The following is a 15447-nucleotide window of genomic DNA, read 5'->3' as shown; positions in this document are numbered from 1 at the left end:
AAGATAGGATTTGCCGTTGAAGAGACCAAGGAGCTGTATTACGTGAAGGTAGTGTTTTTTGTTTTTTTTGTAAAGATTTATAAACTTGTCTCCAGCTTCATCTGATAACATTGTGATAAGAACACATACACTTTATCAATGAAACCAACCTACACAATGTCAAATCCAACCCTGTCTTGAATCTCCACAGAGAAACAAGCCGAAACAACAAGATTGCAGAATTATCATGAGGAAATTATGAAAGACTCTCCAACCCTTTTATATTAGGCTCATCTTCACCAAACTTCCTTTGTTTCCTCTCCACGTCATATCACACTGGTCCTGATATAACCATCTCCTGCAAATGTATGGTTGACCAGCAGCAAAAAATCGACTCAAATTCTACAAGCCAAGTACTTTTACTCTTCTCTCCTTCCACATTTTCAAGCATGGTATTATAATTTGCGTCGTGTTTCTTCTTCAGGCTGAGCTTAATGGTTTGAGGCACTTAATTCTCGACGTATCATGCCTGATCAAAATCTTGAATTGTATAGTGATGGTTAGTTAAGTGACAACAGCTCTGTTTACTATATCAGGCGGAAGACACAAGTTTTAGTCACTGTGTTTTTGGTGTGTCTGCCTGATTGTGTCACTGTTCTCCAAACTTTGCTGCTTTTACATATCTTTTGATTGCAAAAAAATTATTGAGTTTCAACTTTGTTTGCGTGTACGTTTTTGTCAGTTCATACCCAATATGGTAGTGATGACTTTACCCACAAGGCATCCAAAAAGAAACTAATTATCTTTCTTCACTTTACAATTTACCAAGGTTATTAAACCAAGGAATAAAAATATCATTTTTATCAATAATGCACAAAATTTTCATTTTACTTTGGTTCGATTAATTTGTTTATTAGTTATTAAAAATTTTAAATTTTACAAGATTGAAAATATATTTCTTAATAAAATACTTAATTCACTTTAAAAAGAATTAACAACTGTACATAAACTATACTTGTGTTTATTGCCAGTCTCAGATTCGCATGTTTTTATTGTTGGATATAAAATGAACCAACCAAGTACGGTTTGATTTGATCTAAACCGAAAAATCGAAATGGTATAACGTGAAAACAAACCGAACACAGTTACGGGTTAATCAGCCTGGAATTCAAAAATCTATAGTATCTAAACCGAAAAGAGCCAGAATAAAATAATACGGTTTGATCCAGCAAACCAAGAACCGAAACCGATTAACCGAGAAACAATAAAAACCAAACGACCATTTCGTCTCCGGCCAAAAAAGATGATAGAGCTCATCTCTTTGCATTGATTCCAGAGACTTTGAGCCTAATCCTCCTTCATCATCAAGCCAAGTCTCAAGGTACTCTCTCTCTCTCCCTCAATCAATTTTCTTCTCTGCTGCTACAACTGCTAAGCGTGGTTTGATTCTCGCTTAATTTCGTCTCCTCCTTTCATCGATTCCTTCCTCCTGTAACTAAATTAGCGCCGATCGTTGAATTGCGTCGTTTCGTTTATATAATCAAAGCATCCGATCGGTGATATCCTTTTCGATTATCTATATGATCAGCGAGAGCCGATTCTGAGATTATGATTAATGTTTGCGTATCTATTTGGTGTTGTATTCCAGATCTGTGTGTAGATCGGTTCAGAGAATGAGTCAGAAGGGATTGATATACAGCTTTGTTGCCAAAGGAACAGTCGTACTAGCCGAGCATACTCCTTACTCTGGAAACTTTAGCACCATTGCTGTTCAATGTCTTCAGAAGCTTCCCACTAACTCCAGCAAGTATACTTACTCCTGCGATGGCCACACCTTCAATTTCCTCGTTGACAATGGTTTTGGTGAGTTTTTTTCTCGATGCTTGTTAGTTAGTTGAAGCTTTCTTTCTTTCTTGCTTCTGACTTGATGATGATGATGCATTTGATTGTGTGTATATTTTAGTGTTTCTTGTGGTTGCTGATGAGTCCACCGGAAGAAGTGTTCCTTATGTGTTTCTTGAGCGTGTTAAGGAGGATTTCAAGAAACGGTATGGGGCGAGTATAAAGAACGATGAGCCACACCCTCTTGCTGATGATGATGACGAAGACGATGATTTGTTTGGTGATCGGTTTTGTATTGCGTACAATCTTGACAGGGAGTTCGGGTCTGTCTGTAGCCATATGTAGCTATCTGATATCAGTCCTTGTTTTTGCATTGTAATTGTATGCTTAGTCTTTTTTTTTTTTTTCCCTGTCTAACAGGCCAATACTTAAGGAGCATATGCAGTATTGCATGAGCCATCCTGAAGAGATGAGCAAACTTTCAAAGTTGAAGGCCCAAATAACTGATGTCAAGGGGATTATGATGGACAACATAGAGAAGGTATGCTTTTGGGTGTTACAGGAAAATGCCAACTAGATGAACGCGCTAGCTATAACACAAGTTTTTGTAGAGAACACAGTAGAGAGGGATGCTTAACAACTCATAACGTCGGCAAGAGATATTTGATCCCGAATAACTAGATCAGTTTTTCATGGTAGTTCTGCTGATAGAGTTATCAAGTGTTCCTATTGCAACCATCCTTTCATTATTCTATGTCTGATAAGTTATATTGTGTGCTCCAGACGCCTGTTAACGTTTTAAATCTGTGACATATAGGGCTGGAGTATCTAAGGCTGTTAGATAATAAGAAGAAGTTGCATGCATTTCGTAACCCTTGGACTGCTATTATGTCTTTAGTTCATTAATATTAGCAATGAGTAATATAATTTGGGTAAGAAGTTACTGGGGAAGCCTAAAAGATATACTAAATGGGTTTATCATAGCATGAACTCAATTAGGTGTGCTAGTGATGATTCAAGTTATGATATTATCATCTGTCAGCTTTTGCACTATGGATTATGTTTGTATTTGCTTTCGGTGTGAGGTTCAATACGTTGTATAGCTACAATTTTGTTGGTGTTTGATGAGGTTAGGCAAAGTTGAAATAGGACCAGTTAGTGTAAACAATGCTTGGATTTATCGTAGCGTCTCCCGCAATAGATGTTCCTTTTCTGATCATTTTTGTGGTGAAATTATTGATGTTAACAGGTTCTGGACAGGGGAGAGAAGATAGAGCTTCTGGTTGACAAAAGCGAGAACCTACAGTTCCAAGCTGTGTTTAAAATGGCGCATGGCGCACCAAGGCGAGACGTGCCGAGCCTTGCGCCTCGCGCCATGGCGCAATATGGCGCTCGCCTTGAAGAAAATTTTAGTTACGTCATTTTAGTTACGTCTTGTTTTGTTTTGTATTGGAGAAGAAACTTAGAGAACACTTATGCAATGATTGATATACTAAATTTAAATAAGATGCAAGCTTTATTATACTAGAGAGTTCTAACCTTAAGCAAAAAACCTTGAGATCTAGATCTATGTTTATGTAACTTCTCTTTTATAAAGCTAGGGTTTGGCGTTTAAGTTTCCCCGGTTAAGTTTTTTTAAAGTCTTTAAGGTTTAATTTTTTTTTTTTTTGAGCAAAAAAGTCTAAGGTTTAATTATTAATTAAGGCTTATATGGTTTAGATACGGTTTACATTAATCTCGCCTTATGCTCGCCTTTGCCATGCTCGCCTTCTCGACAAGGCACCCATGGCGCGCGCCTTAGGGAACCCACCCTCGCCTAGGTGGTACATGGCGACAGAGCCATCGCCTGAGTGCGCCTTGCGCCATGGCGCAAAAGGCGAGCGCCATTTTAAACACAGGTTCCAAGCAGATAGCTTCCAGAGACAAGGGAGGCAGCTAAGAAGGAAGATGTGGATACAGAGCCTGCAGATGAAGCTGATGGTGGGAGGTGCGATTCTCTCCTTTATTCTTATCGTTTGGGTTGTTGCTTGTGGAGGTTTCAAATGTTCGTCATGATGTTTGGTTTCTTTTGTATCTGTTTGATCATCATTCATCACCTTGTTTACGCACGTAATACACATGCTCATGTTTGTAAATGTTGGAACTTGTAATAACATATCATCATCATTATTGCCACAAGCTATCTTTAATGTTAAGTAGGGCAAAGATCACATGGGAAAAAGAGACACAAAGTCAGTCTCCATGTTTCTCGTTGAGAAAAAGACTAGGATAGCACCAAACCAAGTTTTTGTTTCCAAAGTAGCACTCAAGGCTCAAAGTCACAAAAATAGGTTTCATTAAAGAGGTAAATATACACTTATACCTCTTGGGTTAATTAATCCAAACTTTAGGGTTTAGAGTTAAGGGGGTGGGGTTTTGGAATTAGGATTTAAAATTTAAAAAAAAATAAATACTAAAATAAAAAAATAAAATTTTAAAAACAGTTTCAAAAAGTATTTTTAAATTATAAAAAAAAAATTTGAAAAAAAAAAAAATTCAAAAATAAATTTCAAAAAAAAAATTATAAAAATTTCTAATCTGAAAACATATAATCTGAAACTATAAAAAAAAATCTTTTTTTATTTTTATTTTTTTTGTTTGTTTATTTAATTTTAAACCAAGGGTATTAGGGATATTTTACCCTTTAATGAATGTCATTTTTGTGACTTTCTCCTTCTAATGCTATTTTTGAGACATAAACTTCAAAATATGCTATTATTGACAATTGCCCTTTCTCGTTTATAAAGCGGATATATGGAATCAATTTCATAAAGACTTTTTTTTATTATCCCCACACTATATATATTGGGCAAATCTGATATTAGGTTAAAAGTCAGAAATAATATCATTGAACATGGAAGAAATTAAATTAATCTTGATAAAAATATGTTTAGTGTTGATAAAATTTTTAAAAAAATTTCTTTTCATATTTTTAAACCTAAAATTTTAATTCTAAAATCTAATTTCGGAGAGAGTAATAGGTAGGTTTACAAAAAATTTGCATTTGGAGAATTGGATGTGTTAAGTAAACAATAATTCGTGGCATGCGCCTCTAATGCAATCGGTACCATTAGAGTATTTCTATATTTACTTCTATACTAGTTTTTTTCTATTTAAAATATAGAACTTATATATTTTTAGGACAAATCTCCAAAATAGCACATTTCTAAGTTTATATCACAAAAATAGCACTCAAAAACTAAAATGACCAAAATAGCATTTTATCTTTTGAAAAATTTAAATTTTTTTATTTTTCAAAATTTGAAATCTTATCCCCAAAACCTCACTTCTCAACTCTAAACCCTAAAACCTAAATTCTAAACCCTAAACCCTAAATTCTAAACCCTAAACTCCACCCCTTGAGTGTTATTTTTGTGACTTTTGGCCTTGAGCGCTAGTTTGGGAACAAAAACTTGATTTAGTGCTATTTTGGTCTTTTTCTCATATTTTAATGCCAAAAAAATTATGTTTATCTATAAATTAATATTTTATAAATTTACATATTAAACTGGTAAAAATACAAAATAATTATGATAAATGTACATATTTAACTGGTAAAAATACAAAATAATTATGATAAATGTACATATTTAACTGGTAAAAATACAAAATAATTATGATAAATGTACATATTTAACTGGTAAAAATACAAAATAATTAGATAAATTAATAAGATAATAATTTTCTAAAAATTATATGTAAATATATGGCTTATTAAAAAAATTAAATTATAAAGTTAATACAAAATATAAACATATTGTAAAAATATTACATTACATAGCCCAAACAAATTATAATCTCAAATGCAAATATTATCGGTTTTGGGCCCATTGAGGCCCATAACAATGTCTGATAAACACAGTCCTCCACTATCTTATCCTTTCTAGTTTCTACTCCTCCAATCTTTGCAAGAATCACACTGCCTGTAATGGCGATTCCAATGGCAATGGCCACACCTACAGACTCCGTCACTAGAGTTTGGAGCATGTCTTCTCTCAGATCAGCTCTTCCCTCGTGCCGTTTGCCTTCCTCAACTTCCCGCCGTCCACTCACTCTTCGCCTCCCCGTCTCAGCTCCTTCACCACTCCTCCCATCTTTCTCCGGTCTCTCTCCGGTCAACCCTCTCATCTCAACCGGACTCCCAGGTAACCTCCCCTCCCTTCAGAGATTCGATAAAACCGCTTCAATCGTTTGAATCTCCAAAACGTTTTTTTCTTCTAAACGCAGACTGGAAAAGCTTCGAGAGTGGATTCAAAATCATCGACGGTGGTGGTCGCGTATACGCCATGAGACACGGGAGGAGAGTCCCGAAGCTGAACAGACCACCTGACCAGCGGAAAGCTCTCTTACGTGGACTCACGACGCAGCTCTTGAAGCATGGGAGAATCAAGACGACTCGAGCTAGAGCCAGTGCGATGAGGAAGTTTGTTGATAAGATGATTACTCTCGCTAAAGACGGGTCTCTGCATAAGAGAAGGCAAGCTCTGGGGTACATCTACGAGAAGCAGATTGTTCACGCATTGTTCGCTGAGGTTCCGGATAGGTACGGGGAGAGGAATGGAGGGTATACGAGGATCATTAGAACTCTTCCAAGGAGAGGTGATAATGCTCCTATGGCGTATATTGAGCTTGTTTAAGAGAGGTTGTGTTGTCCCTTTTCGTTATTGCGTAATTGCTTGACTTTTCGCTTTGTAATTGATAGACTTCTTGGTAAATGTGGTTTCGTTCTCATATTGTATGATTAAAGAGTTTGGATGTGAGGAGACGGTTACTGTGAATTTTCTGGTTAAAAATTGATAGGAAAGGGTCTAGAATAGGTGTCGGGTTCGTTATTTACATCTTTGTTACAAGTTTTCAAGTGAGATGTAATGAAAAATGAGTTTTAAAAAGATTTTCAAGTGGATTTAAAAGAAGGATAAAGTTAAGGACAAACAATGGAGAACACAGTCTAGGATAGTTCACTGCTTGGTGCTCATTCACATTCTTGATTCTGAACTTTCATGGAAGGAAAGTCCAGGTTGATCTCGCTATATATCCAAATAGCTACAAAGTATTTCTTGAAGATTCCTATCAACTTTGACTTTTCATGGGATCTTTGGATTTGTTTCCAACACAAATCTTTCCGCACAGTAGATCTTGTACGATGTCACTTAAATCAACAACAAAACTTATCGGTCTGGAGAGTAAGCCGACAGGGGAGAATCGATGAACCTTTTGTCGGGAAAGCACCCGAAGGAAGATGGACATCACCCACTTGCTTCTCCCCGGTATGCGACTTGCGATTCTTCACAAGAACCTGGCCGACTTAAGTGTGAAACTGAGCTGAACATCAATACTCGAGGCGATGCCTTGTAAAGCTGCAGATTGGATCCGAATTCTCGAGTTTCTTGATTTGTAAACCGGCAATGCCAAGGTCAATGCAATGATAAAGATAATATTAGAAGAACGGTGCTGATACAAGAAACCATGCAGCAAGGCACCGTTTGGGGTAACGTTTAAGCTTGGTCATGACAAATTTATTATGTATTATTATTATGGCATTAATCAGATAATTTGCTGTTCTTGGACTTTTTCTCACATGAAAAAAAGTTAAGTACATAGACATATGTTACGTTGACACATTGATTGGTAATGACTCAACGTGTTACTTACTGCTTCTGTGCTGCATAATTTGAGATCTGATTATCTGAACATGGACTATATGAAAATGAGAAAAAGGTAAATGCCTTTTGTTTTTATTCGTTCTATAGCAAATAATACATGGGACCTATAGATTAAGAAAAGTATAGAGATCTATAGATTAAGGAAACTACAGCTTGGTTGAATACTTACAATGCTGACTCGTAACGTTGCGACTCGAAACAGAGATGGTCACATCGCAGGAAGCAGACGACTTCACTTTAATCTTGAACATGTTGAACACGCTTACTTTCCCCGCGACCTTGACAAAAGCGTTGACCGGGATGGAACCAGACATGACGTCACTGAAAACTTGCGACTCGGATAGTAGTCTATCCGCCATTAACGTCAGCGTTACGTTCATACGCAGCGTTTTCTGCGGCCCGACTCTGTTCGCCGGGAGCGGCGCTTCGCCGACCAACTGGCCTTTGTAGTTAAGCAACGCCGACGTGGCACCGAAGCTAAATCCGACCCGGTTTGGGTTCTTCAAGGCGAGATGGGCGTTGAGCGTTAGGTTTAGGTTGGCCTTGAGGTTGAGGACGTCGACGGAAGTTCGAAGCCGTTCCACGGCGACGGAGTCGACGGTGGCCGTTGGGTTTTTGGGTTTGAAAAGAGTAAGGCCTAAGACGAGGAGAACTATAAAGATGAGGAGGAGGAGGATGAGGAGACTGACGCAGATACAGATTTTGCGGTTGCGTTTTCGACCGCCGCCGTTTGGAGGCTGCGTTTCCATGTCAGCGTTTGACTTTGCTGCTTCTGCTGCTAACATGGGTGCTCCTGCCTTCTCCTTTTTATCATCCGTGTTCATTGTGAAGACGCTCTCTCTCTCTACGCCTTTGTAGTTCCTCTGAGCTGTTTTTTTTTCAGTTTTTTTTTTATTTTCTTATTATTTGTTCTTCCAAAAGAAGACTACTTGTTACACGTATTTATACCAATTTTTGGAATAAAATATTTCTACATTTTCCACGGCCTTTATATTTAAATCATTTGCTTGCTTACGGCAATAAATTAATAAATGGTCTGGAGGTTTTCAATAGACTTTCTAGAAATCTCATTGATACTTATAAAACTAATCGATTAATAGAGTGCGAATGAAGGTAATGGTAATACATGTGGTCAATGCTAGAATGCCAAGGTTGGTTGTATGTTGAGCAGCGCTGATATGCATTGATTAATTAAATAACTACGTGAGAAAACGTGTATCATTCTATTTAATAGTATTACTATTTTTGTTTTTCAACGAGTGCATTAATTGAATTCTTACAACTATATTGGAGGAAGAATGGAGATGATAAAATAATAAAGAGGATAGAAATCATGGTAATCACATGGCTTGGTATAGGTTTATTTTGTATTAGAGTTTATTTTTGTTTCACAGAGAATATCATTTTATATTTTAATTCAGAATTTTAACTAAAACTCAATTTTAACCTCACTTTTTATGTATTAATTAGAAAAAATATTTGTTTAAAAATAGAAAAAAAAATTAATGATATTTTAATATACGTGAAAAATTATTATATGATATTTTTTATAAAATAGAAGGGATATATATTTATATTTCATATACTTTTGTATACTACTTCAGTTTTCTATTCACGTCTAAATCAGTTTTTGATGAAATAGTTTAGGGTCCATTTAAGTACTAGTATTGATCCCATGTTTTGCATGAAAAATTTATAATACAAATATAATATATATGGATAATTATAAGTATAAATGTATAGTTGCACATTATTTTGAAGAACATAAGAAAAAAGGAGAAGCAACAATCATTTTTCCAAATTTCAGATTTTTTTAAACCATTCTATAAAATGATATATCGAAAAAGACTTAAAAGTTACCTTAAAGAATATATAGAATCATTGAAGAATTCAACTGCTCGCTGCCTATTATTTCTAACAGTCAACAGGATGCGTAGATTGTAAAATACTTTTATTTTTCATGTGTACTGATATATCGAACATTTGGAAGAAACATTGTGTATTGAAAGTACTGCAGTAATATGTAGCTGCTAGTATATTCCTCTGTTAATTTTGTCTCCCAGCATCCCATGGGAGCAACAATTTTGCCATCTTTCTGAATATCTGAAACATTAAAATTAAAGATAACTCCAAGCAGTGCACCACCAAAAGAAGATGAGAGCAGTGGCAGTTCTTTGGGGAATAACTCAAAGCAAACAAGAAACGCTGTGGCTGAAGCTTTGGAAGACATAACTGCTCTATTCTATGATGAAGAACGCAATGAGATATATACAGGAAACAGGCACGGCTTTGTTCATGTGTGGCCAGTTGACTTCACATCACACCATCATCGTTAGCTACTATTACTACTGTATTATTTGGTTTTCTTGAGTTCGCGTAGTGATCAATCTCTTTTAGCTTAGTAGTAGTGTCTTTGAGCAGCCATTTGGGTTGCTGTGAAGCAAATGTGTCTTGCGAGTCAGAAAGAAAGCCTAATGTGTACACTAGTGTAGCATTGTACTTGAACATTTGGGGTTTTACAATTCTATGAGAGACCCTTTGTTACACTTGAAAGAAACTCTACATCTTTGCAAGGCTGGATTGTGTGCATCTTATTTGCCTTCGGGCTATCAATGAAAAATCGGAAAAATAAAGGGTAGAAAGCCTCCTAATGGAAACTAATGTTTTCATGCATTTATCAGAAAACTCTTTGAACAATATAAGAGCGTGAATGAATACAATTGCAATTATCTCTCAGATTGTATAGAAGTGAACATCGTTTGGAGAGCCGAGTATTTTGGATCTTTATCTTCACCATCATCTTTCTTTTCAGCAACATCAGACACAACAACCTCCATCCCTTTCTTTACTCTCTCTAGCTCCTTGTCTTTCTCTTCCAATTTGTCTTGCAGTATTATCACCTGCAAAATCATCATCATCATAAGCTTTGTCTCTTCAAAATCTCATTCCAACAAAACCAATTAAGAGGATAAAGACAAAAGGATCAACACCGTTTCGTTTGATCTTTCAACATCGTTAGTTAGTTCTTCCATGTGTTTGTACAGTCCTGCTCCCCACACACAAGAAAAAACAAACGCTCAATCCAAACCCCGTATGAACAAAATCTTCGCTCAACCTAATATCAACATATAACTTACCTTCAAATTGCTTTCTAAGTTCTGCGTTCTGAGACTTCTGCATCGATAGCTTCATTGCTAGTTCATGAATCTACCATCACAGTATACATAGGAAACGATCAATCTTTTCTCACGATTTCCAAAAAAGTTTCCAGAATGAAAGAACTAGAACAGAACAAGCTTTATTACCTTTCCTTCAGCAGCTTGGTGTCCAATCTCCTCGTTTTCCTCTTGCAGGGTTTTGCACTTTTCCATAAGCATCTTGCCCTTTAAACTCAGAGGGGTAAAAGTAAATGCTGTAAGACTATCCTGTAGTTCCTTGACCTTCTTGTCTTTTTCCTCAACTAGATTCTGTCGTGCAACATAAACAAGATACATGAGGAGCCATCTTTGTGGTCTTTCATAACTCAAATAAAACTTTGTGTAGTTTGGAACTGTCTATGGATTTAAGTTACGACCTAATACATTCTTCTAAGGGTCGATAGTAATGGACGGCAGAAAAAAGAGTAGGTGCACACACCTTCAAACGTGAAAATTCTTCATGAATTGCTGGATCCAGTAACAGCCTCCTCGCCTACATAGTTTAAATCAGAATAGTTTAACCACAATTAGATGCCAAGAAAAAAAGTTCACAATAAACATTTGGGAGAAATGTATTACCTGCATTGACGCCGGCTTGAGCTGAGATTTCAAATCACGAACAGCAGACTAGAAATACAAAAAAATCCAAGACTATTATAAAAAAACATGAAACGGGCAATGAAGGAATCAGACACGAAAGCATGTGAATAGGCAAAATGAGTTTCCTTGAGATTTTACCTTCAACTCTGCCATTTCCTGTTCCCGTTTCGCATATTGTACAATGTACGAAGCTTCTTTTCTCTTTGCAATTTCCAACTGAAATGTGAAATAAACCATAAGAACCTACAACTGATAAATACACACATCTTTATTACTCAATACCAACCTGTTCTTTCAAAGATCTCTCAGAAGATTTCAGATTTTGGATGTAGTCAATCAAAAATCTAGGCTCTGAAAGAAAAAGAAAAAAAAGGCGGATTCATTAGAAAATGTGAAGAGGATTAGCATCACATATACAAACGGTTGCATGGGGAAGGCTAACCAGGAGATTTTCCAGCAGGTATGAAAGACTCGTTCTGAAAGGCTGATTTCCATTTGAGAATCTCTGCTTTTGCTGATTCAAGCTCATTCTGACCATAAGGATGATCGTTAGATACAAAAAAAAAGAAGTGATATTGTGAAAAGTAAAAGTATAGAAATAAAGAGATCATTAACAGCAAAACCTGAGATGAAGCAAGATCATCTTTACAGTTCTGAAGACTGCCAAAGAGAGAGTGCAAAAGTGAAGGTTAAGACTACTAAACATTATCTCATTTCTTTAAACAAAAATTGAGGATAAAAGAAACCTCTCACGGAGTGACAGGATCATGCCAGTTGCAACACCAGGGGCAGCTTCCTCAGCTTTCGTACGAACCTGAATAGTCATCATAAACAGCATATTTTATAATGCAAACTGAGCTATATAGTGTTTGGAAATGAGACAGAGAGAAAGAAAACGGGTGATCCAATCAAGTAATAACCAGAGAAACTGATACTGTGTTCACTTTTTACAGAGAAAGGCCACGACTTTTGATTATCAAAGCTCAAGAACCACGAGGCAATATATAGATTCAGGAACTATATAAAGAATCCCAAAACGTTTTTAAATGTTGTTGTGATTACCTTTTTGGATCCGAAGATGTCATCCTCATCGTCTTCAAGATCACCGAAACTTCTTTTGCTGCCTGCAACATGATACGGATGAACAATTAGATAAACGATTCTACTGTAATCGGCTCACCATTAGGAGTCGAGTTATGTGAGTGAGACCTGAAGCAGCTCTGGTGGCGTTAGAAGCGGAGAAATCGCCGCCAAAGTCGTCGTCTTGTAAGGAAAACTCCATTAGCGCCAAATAAGATCTGAGATTTGTGTCAATGGTGGAATGACGAATCGGCAGTTGAGAATCTTAGGGCTTAGTTAGTTTCCAGCGGTCTCGCTCTCGATACAAGTTTTTTTTTTCCGTCAACTTTTATATTATTTAATAGAAAATATTTTAGCAAAAAAAAAAAAAACTTTTATATTATTAAAGGCCAAAGCCATTCTAATACAATTGGACATCGAACTTAAAACCCATTAGAATATTTATAATTAATTACAAAACTTCAAAACTCTAAATTTTGAAGTTTCATATTTTTATTTGCATTGTGGTATTTATAATTAATTACACATCACATTTATGATTTTTAAGTATTTTTTTTATTTATCGTTTTTAATCATTGAAACTTTTGTATATCATAAAATTTTATAGATTAAAATTTTACACATAAAATTAAATAAAATTTTAAAATAAAATTTATAATATTTTAAAACTAGAATTAGACAACAAAAATATTATAAAAGAAAGTTAATAAAAAAAACTTTTTAAAAAGATACATGAAAACATAATTAATACATAAATTTAAATATTACAACAATACTAATAGTCTAGTAAATTTGCTCCGGAACCTGTAAAATATTGTCTAAACAAATTTTGTATAATCGAAGAAGGAACATTACAGAAATTATTTTATAGAATAATGTTGTATTTTGCTTGTAATTTAATATTTAATTATGTATTTTAATTTATAATTTTATATGTAAATTTTTATTAATTAATATTACTGATATGTTTTTACATATGTTCTAGTTATTTATAAAATTTTGTGGATTTACATTAATAATGACAAATATATGAGCTATAGCGTAAATTATAAATAATTTTGAAGTTAGATTTGAACAGACGACGCCGTCGGAACAGTGACTAACTTGAAACTACCAATACCAGTCACAGATCAGTTCTGGAGCTGTAGATCCATCCCCGCTTTGAGTCCAGTTGCATACTTCACACTCTCTTGACGCCTCTACTTCGGTCGAACTTTCCACTTTCCGCCAGATGTGTAAGCCGCGAAGATGCTTTAAACGATTCATTAACAGCCTTTGTTGAAACACTTGTATGCAGGGGCGGACCCAAGTGAAGAGGAGTGGGGTCACCTGACACCACAAAAAACATGTTAAAATTATGTTTTACATAGAAAAACAGTAAAGAATTGGTAGCAGTGTTGGTTAAGTGCGCCCTTTGACACCACAGAACTCGACTTCGAAGCCCAGCAGAGACACTTTCATTAGTTTTTGACCCCAGTCAATTTCACTCCTGGGTCCGCCACTGCTTGTATGTATAACAAGCTTCAACTCTTCTTAAGCTAAAAAAATCGAGAAACAAACTTACTTTGTTGTGGAGAATGTGGTCATCTTCAAACAGCTTCACCAAAATAAGCTCGATGATGTCTGGTCATTCAAGAAGTTGACGACACATAACTCCGTTTCGAGGAATATGAATCTGAGTTAAGAGAGTGCAATTTTAGCCATTTTCTTATTTTTCAAGATAATGGGGTAGATAAAAATTCTTACTTTTTGACCTATATTTTTTTATGCACGATTCTATCTATAATAGAAAATTAATAATTAAAAAGGTATTTCAAGTATATGATAACCGGAAAACAAAGTATTATATACCTTATATATGTAGAAGCTTATGTAAAAGTTATACAGAAAAAAATATTTATGAAAATAAACTCAGTAGGATTAGAATAACTTGTGACTCAAGCTTTCTTCAAGCTTAAGTCAACATTCTCTCATTTAAACTTGAAGTCGAATTTCTCCAATTCTTGTATACCATTGAAACTTCTCATATCCTTGAACTTGATTCTTCCGAGAGCCTTTATTAGAATATATGTTGTTTGCTCATTTCCAGGAACATGTTCTACTTCCACTAATCTCTTTTCAACACATTCTCATATGAAGTGATATCTTTTGTGTATATGCTTGCTTCTACCGGGAAAGACTGGATTCTTTGTTCAGGCAATCCTGATCACAGCTTTCTCACATGAAATTCCCGTGACTTCACTAAGCAAGTCCTGAAGCCAAATTACTTGTCTTGCTGACTCGGTACCAACTTGCCTCACACGATGATAACACAAATGTCTCTTGCTTTTATGAACACCAAGTAATTGGACTTTCACTGAGGTAGAGAATGTGTCCAGTCATGCTCTCACCATCATCAGGATCAACATTATGGATACTATAACTGTAGTTAATAAGTTTCAGTATCTTTGTAGTAGAACATCCAAACGATAAGCCGAGAGTAGTAATACCTTGCAAATACCGTAAGCATTATTTCATTGCAGTTCCATGAGACTCTCTCAAACTCTGAATATATCTACTCACCACTCCAATGCAATAAGAAAAATCTGGTCTTTTATAAAGTAATTATCTAAGGCAGACGATATTTTCATGAACCATTTGCATCAACTTCTCTTTCTTCCTCAGATTTCGGCAGTTTCAGTCCAGATGTGGATCAATTGTATGTTCCCACTTGATAAATGGTAACCATTGGGTCGCTTTAGAAGTGGATCTGTTGAAGCAAACAATCCATGCACACAGTCAGTTGTCATGAGAAACAAAGATCTTATAGAAAAGTGTTGTCTTTTCACGAAGATGATTCCTTTATTGCTGAATGAAATTGTTCCTGCAAAGCTGAGGAAAAGAGTTCACATCAGTTAAAGAGTTTAAGATTTAATAGTGTGCCCCAGAATGACAACTCTGGTGAGTGTGGTGTTTACTCTCTGAAGTATATAGAGTGTAAGGAGATTTGGTTATGGTTTTGAAAGACTTTCTGACCAATGCATTCATGCAATGTGTATCAAATTAGC

At 35.6% G+C, this 15447-nt stretch overlaps 4 protein-coding genes across 5 annotated transcripts; 2 read left to right on the top strand and 2 right to left on the bottom strand.

Moving 5' to 3' along the window:
- Positions 1-1209: 1209 nt before the first annotated feature.
- Positions 1210-4003, top strand: LOC103829971 (vesicle-associated membrane protein 727). Its single transcript, XM_018652684.2, has 6 exons — positions 1210-1359; positions 1626-1842; positions 1943-2144; positions 2242-2362; positions 3071-3126; positions 3720-4003. Exons 2-6 carry the CDS (start codon positions 1653-1655, stop codon positions 3874-3876), a joined length of 726 nt encoding a protein of 241 aa, XP_018508200.1. The 5' UTR covers positions 1210-1359; positions 1626-1652; the 3' UTR covers positions 3877-4003.
- Positions 4004-5733: 1730 nt separating this feature from the next.
- LOC103829970 (50S ribosomal protein L17, chloroplastic) lies at positions 5734-6638 on the top strand. The gene is made up of 2 exons (XM_009105663.3): positions 5734-6005; positions 6088-6638. The coding sequence occupies exons 1-2, from the start codon at positions 5789-5791 to the stop codon at positions 6495-6497; spliced, it is 627 nt and encodes a 208-aa protein (XP_009103911.1). The 5' UTR covers positions 5734-5788; the 3' UTR covers positions 6498-6638.
- A 143-nt stretch (positions 6639-6781) lies between these two features.
- Positions 6782-9852, bottom strand: LOC103829969. The gene has a single exon (XM_033275053.1). The coding sequence runs from the start codon at positions 8345-8347 to the stop codon at positions 7670-7672; it is 678 nt and encodes a 225-aa protein (XP_033130944.1). The 5' UTR covers positions 8348-9852; the 3' UTR covers positions 6782-7669.
- A 237-nt stretch (positions 9853-10089) lies between these two features.
- On the bottom strand, positions 10090-12748 carry LOC103829968 (FKBP12-interacting protein of 37 kDa). 2 transcript variants are annotated; one of them, XM_009105661.3, is made up of 13 exons: positions 12530-12748; positions 12383-12444; positions 12067-12134; positions 11944-11980; positions 11763-11850; positions 11607-11671; positions 11459-11536; positions 11300-11347; positions 11160-11213; positions 10829-10990; positions 10661-10730; positions 10514-10569; positions 10090-10423 (listed from the first exon to the last, which is right to left on the bottom strand). In XM_009105661.3, exons 1-13 carry the CDS (start codon positions 12600-12602, stop codon positions 10250-10252), a joined length of 1035 nt encoding a protein of 344 aa, XP_009103909.1. In that variant the 5' UTR covers positions 12603-12748; the 3' UTR covers positions 10090-10249. The 2 variants fall into 2 exon arrangements, with proteins under 2 accessions (XP_009103909.1, XP_033130943.1); XM_033275052.1 differs by having other exon boundaries at positions 11763-11980.
- Between the last annotated feature and the right edge of the window lie 2699 nt (positions 12749-15447).

Source organism: Brassica rapa, chromosome A07 (assembly GCF_000309985.2).
Source record: "Brassica rapa cultivar Chiifu-401-42 chromosome A07, CAAS_Brap_v3.01, whole genome shotgun sequence".
Classification (NCBI taxonomy): Eukaryota; Viridiplantae; Streptophyta; class Magnoliopsida; order Brassicales; family Brassicaceae; genus Brassica; species Brassica rapa.
This window is presented reverse-complemented; position numbering and strand designations above follow the sequence as displayed.

What these genes read in the sequence shown, in the direction of transcription:
- LOC103829971 (XM_018652684.2), top strand. Translation starts at nt 1,653, where the DNA reads ATGAGTCAGAAGGGATTGATATACAGCTTTGTTGCCAAAGGAACAGTC. An exon ending in AATCTTGACAGGGAGTTCGG is followed by an intron (nt 2,145 to 2,241) that starts GTCTGTCTGTAG and finishes CCTGTCTAACAG; the next exon opens with GCCAATACTTAAGGAGCATA. An exon ending in TGATGGACAACATAGAGAAG is followed by an intron (nt 2,363 to 3,070) that starts GTATGCTTTTGG and finishes TGATGTTAACAG; the next exon opens with GTTCTGGACAGGGGAGAGAA.
- LOC103829970 (XM_009105663.3), top strand. Translation starts at nt 5,789, where the DNA reads ATGGCGATTCCAATGGCAATGGCCACACCTACAGACTCCGTCACTAGA. An exon ending in CATCTCAACCGGACTCCCAG is followed by an intron (nt 6,006 to 6,087) that starts GTAACCTCCCCT and finishes TTCTAAACGCAG; the next exon opens with ACTGGAAAAGCTTCGAGAGT.
- LOC103829969 (XM_033275053.1), bottom strand. Translation starts at nt 8,347, where the DNA reads ATGAACACGGATGATAAAAAGGAGAAGGCAGGAGCACCCATGTTAGCA.
- LOC103829968 (XM_033275052.1), bottom strand. Translation starts at nt 12,602, where the DNA reads ATGGAGTTTTCCTTACAAGACGACGACTTTGGCGGCGATTTCTCCGCT. An exon ending in AGGAAATGGCAGAGTTGAAG is followed by an intron (nt 11,348 to 11,458) that starts GTAAAATCTCAA and finishes TTGTATTTCTAG; the next exon opens with TCTGCTGTTCGTGATTTGAA. An exon ending in TCAAGCCGGCGTCAATGCAG is followed by an intron (nt 11,214 to 11,299) that starts GTAATACATTTC and finishes TAAACTATGTAG; the next exon opens with GCGAGGAGGCTGTTACTGGA.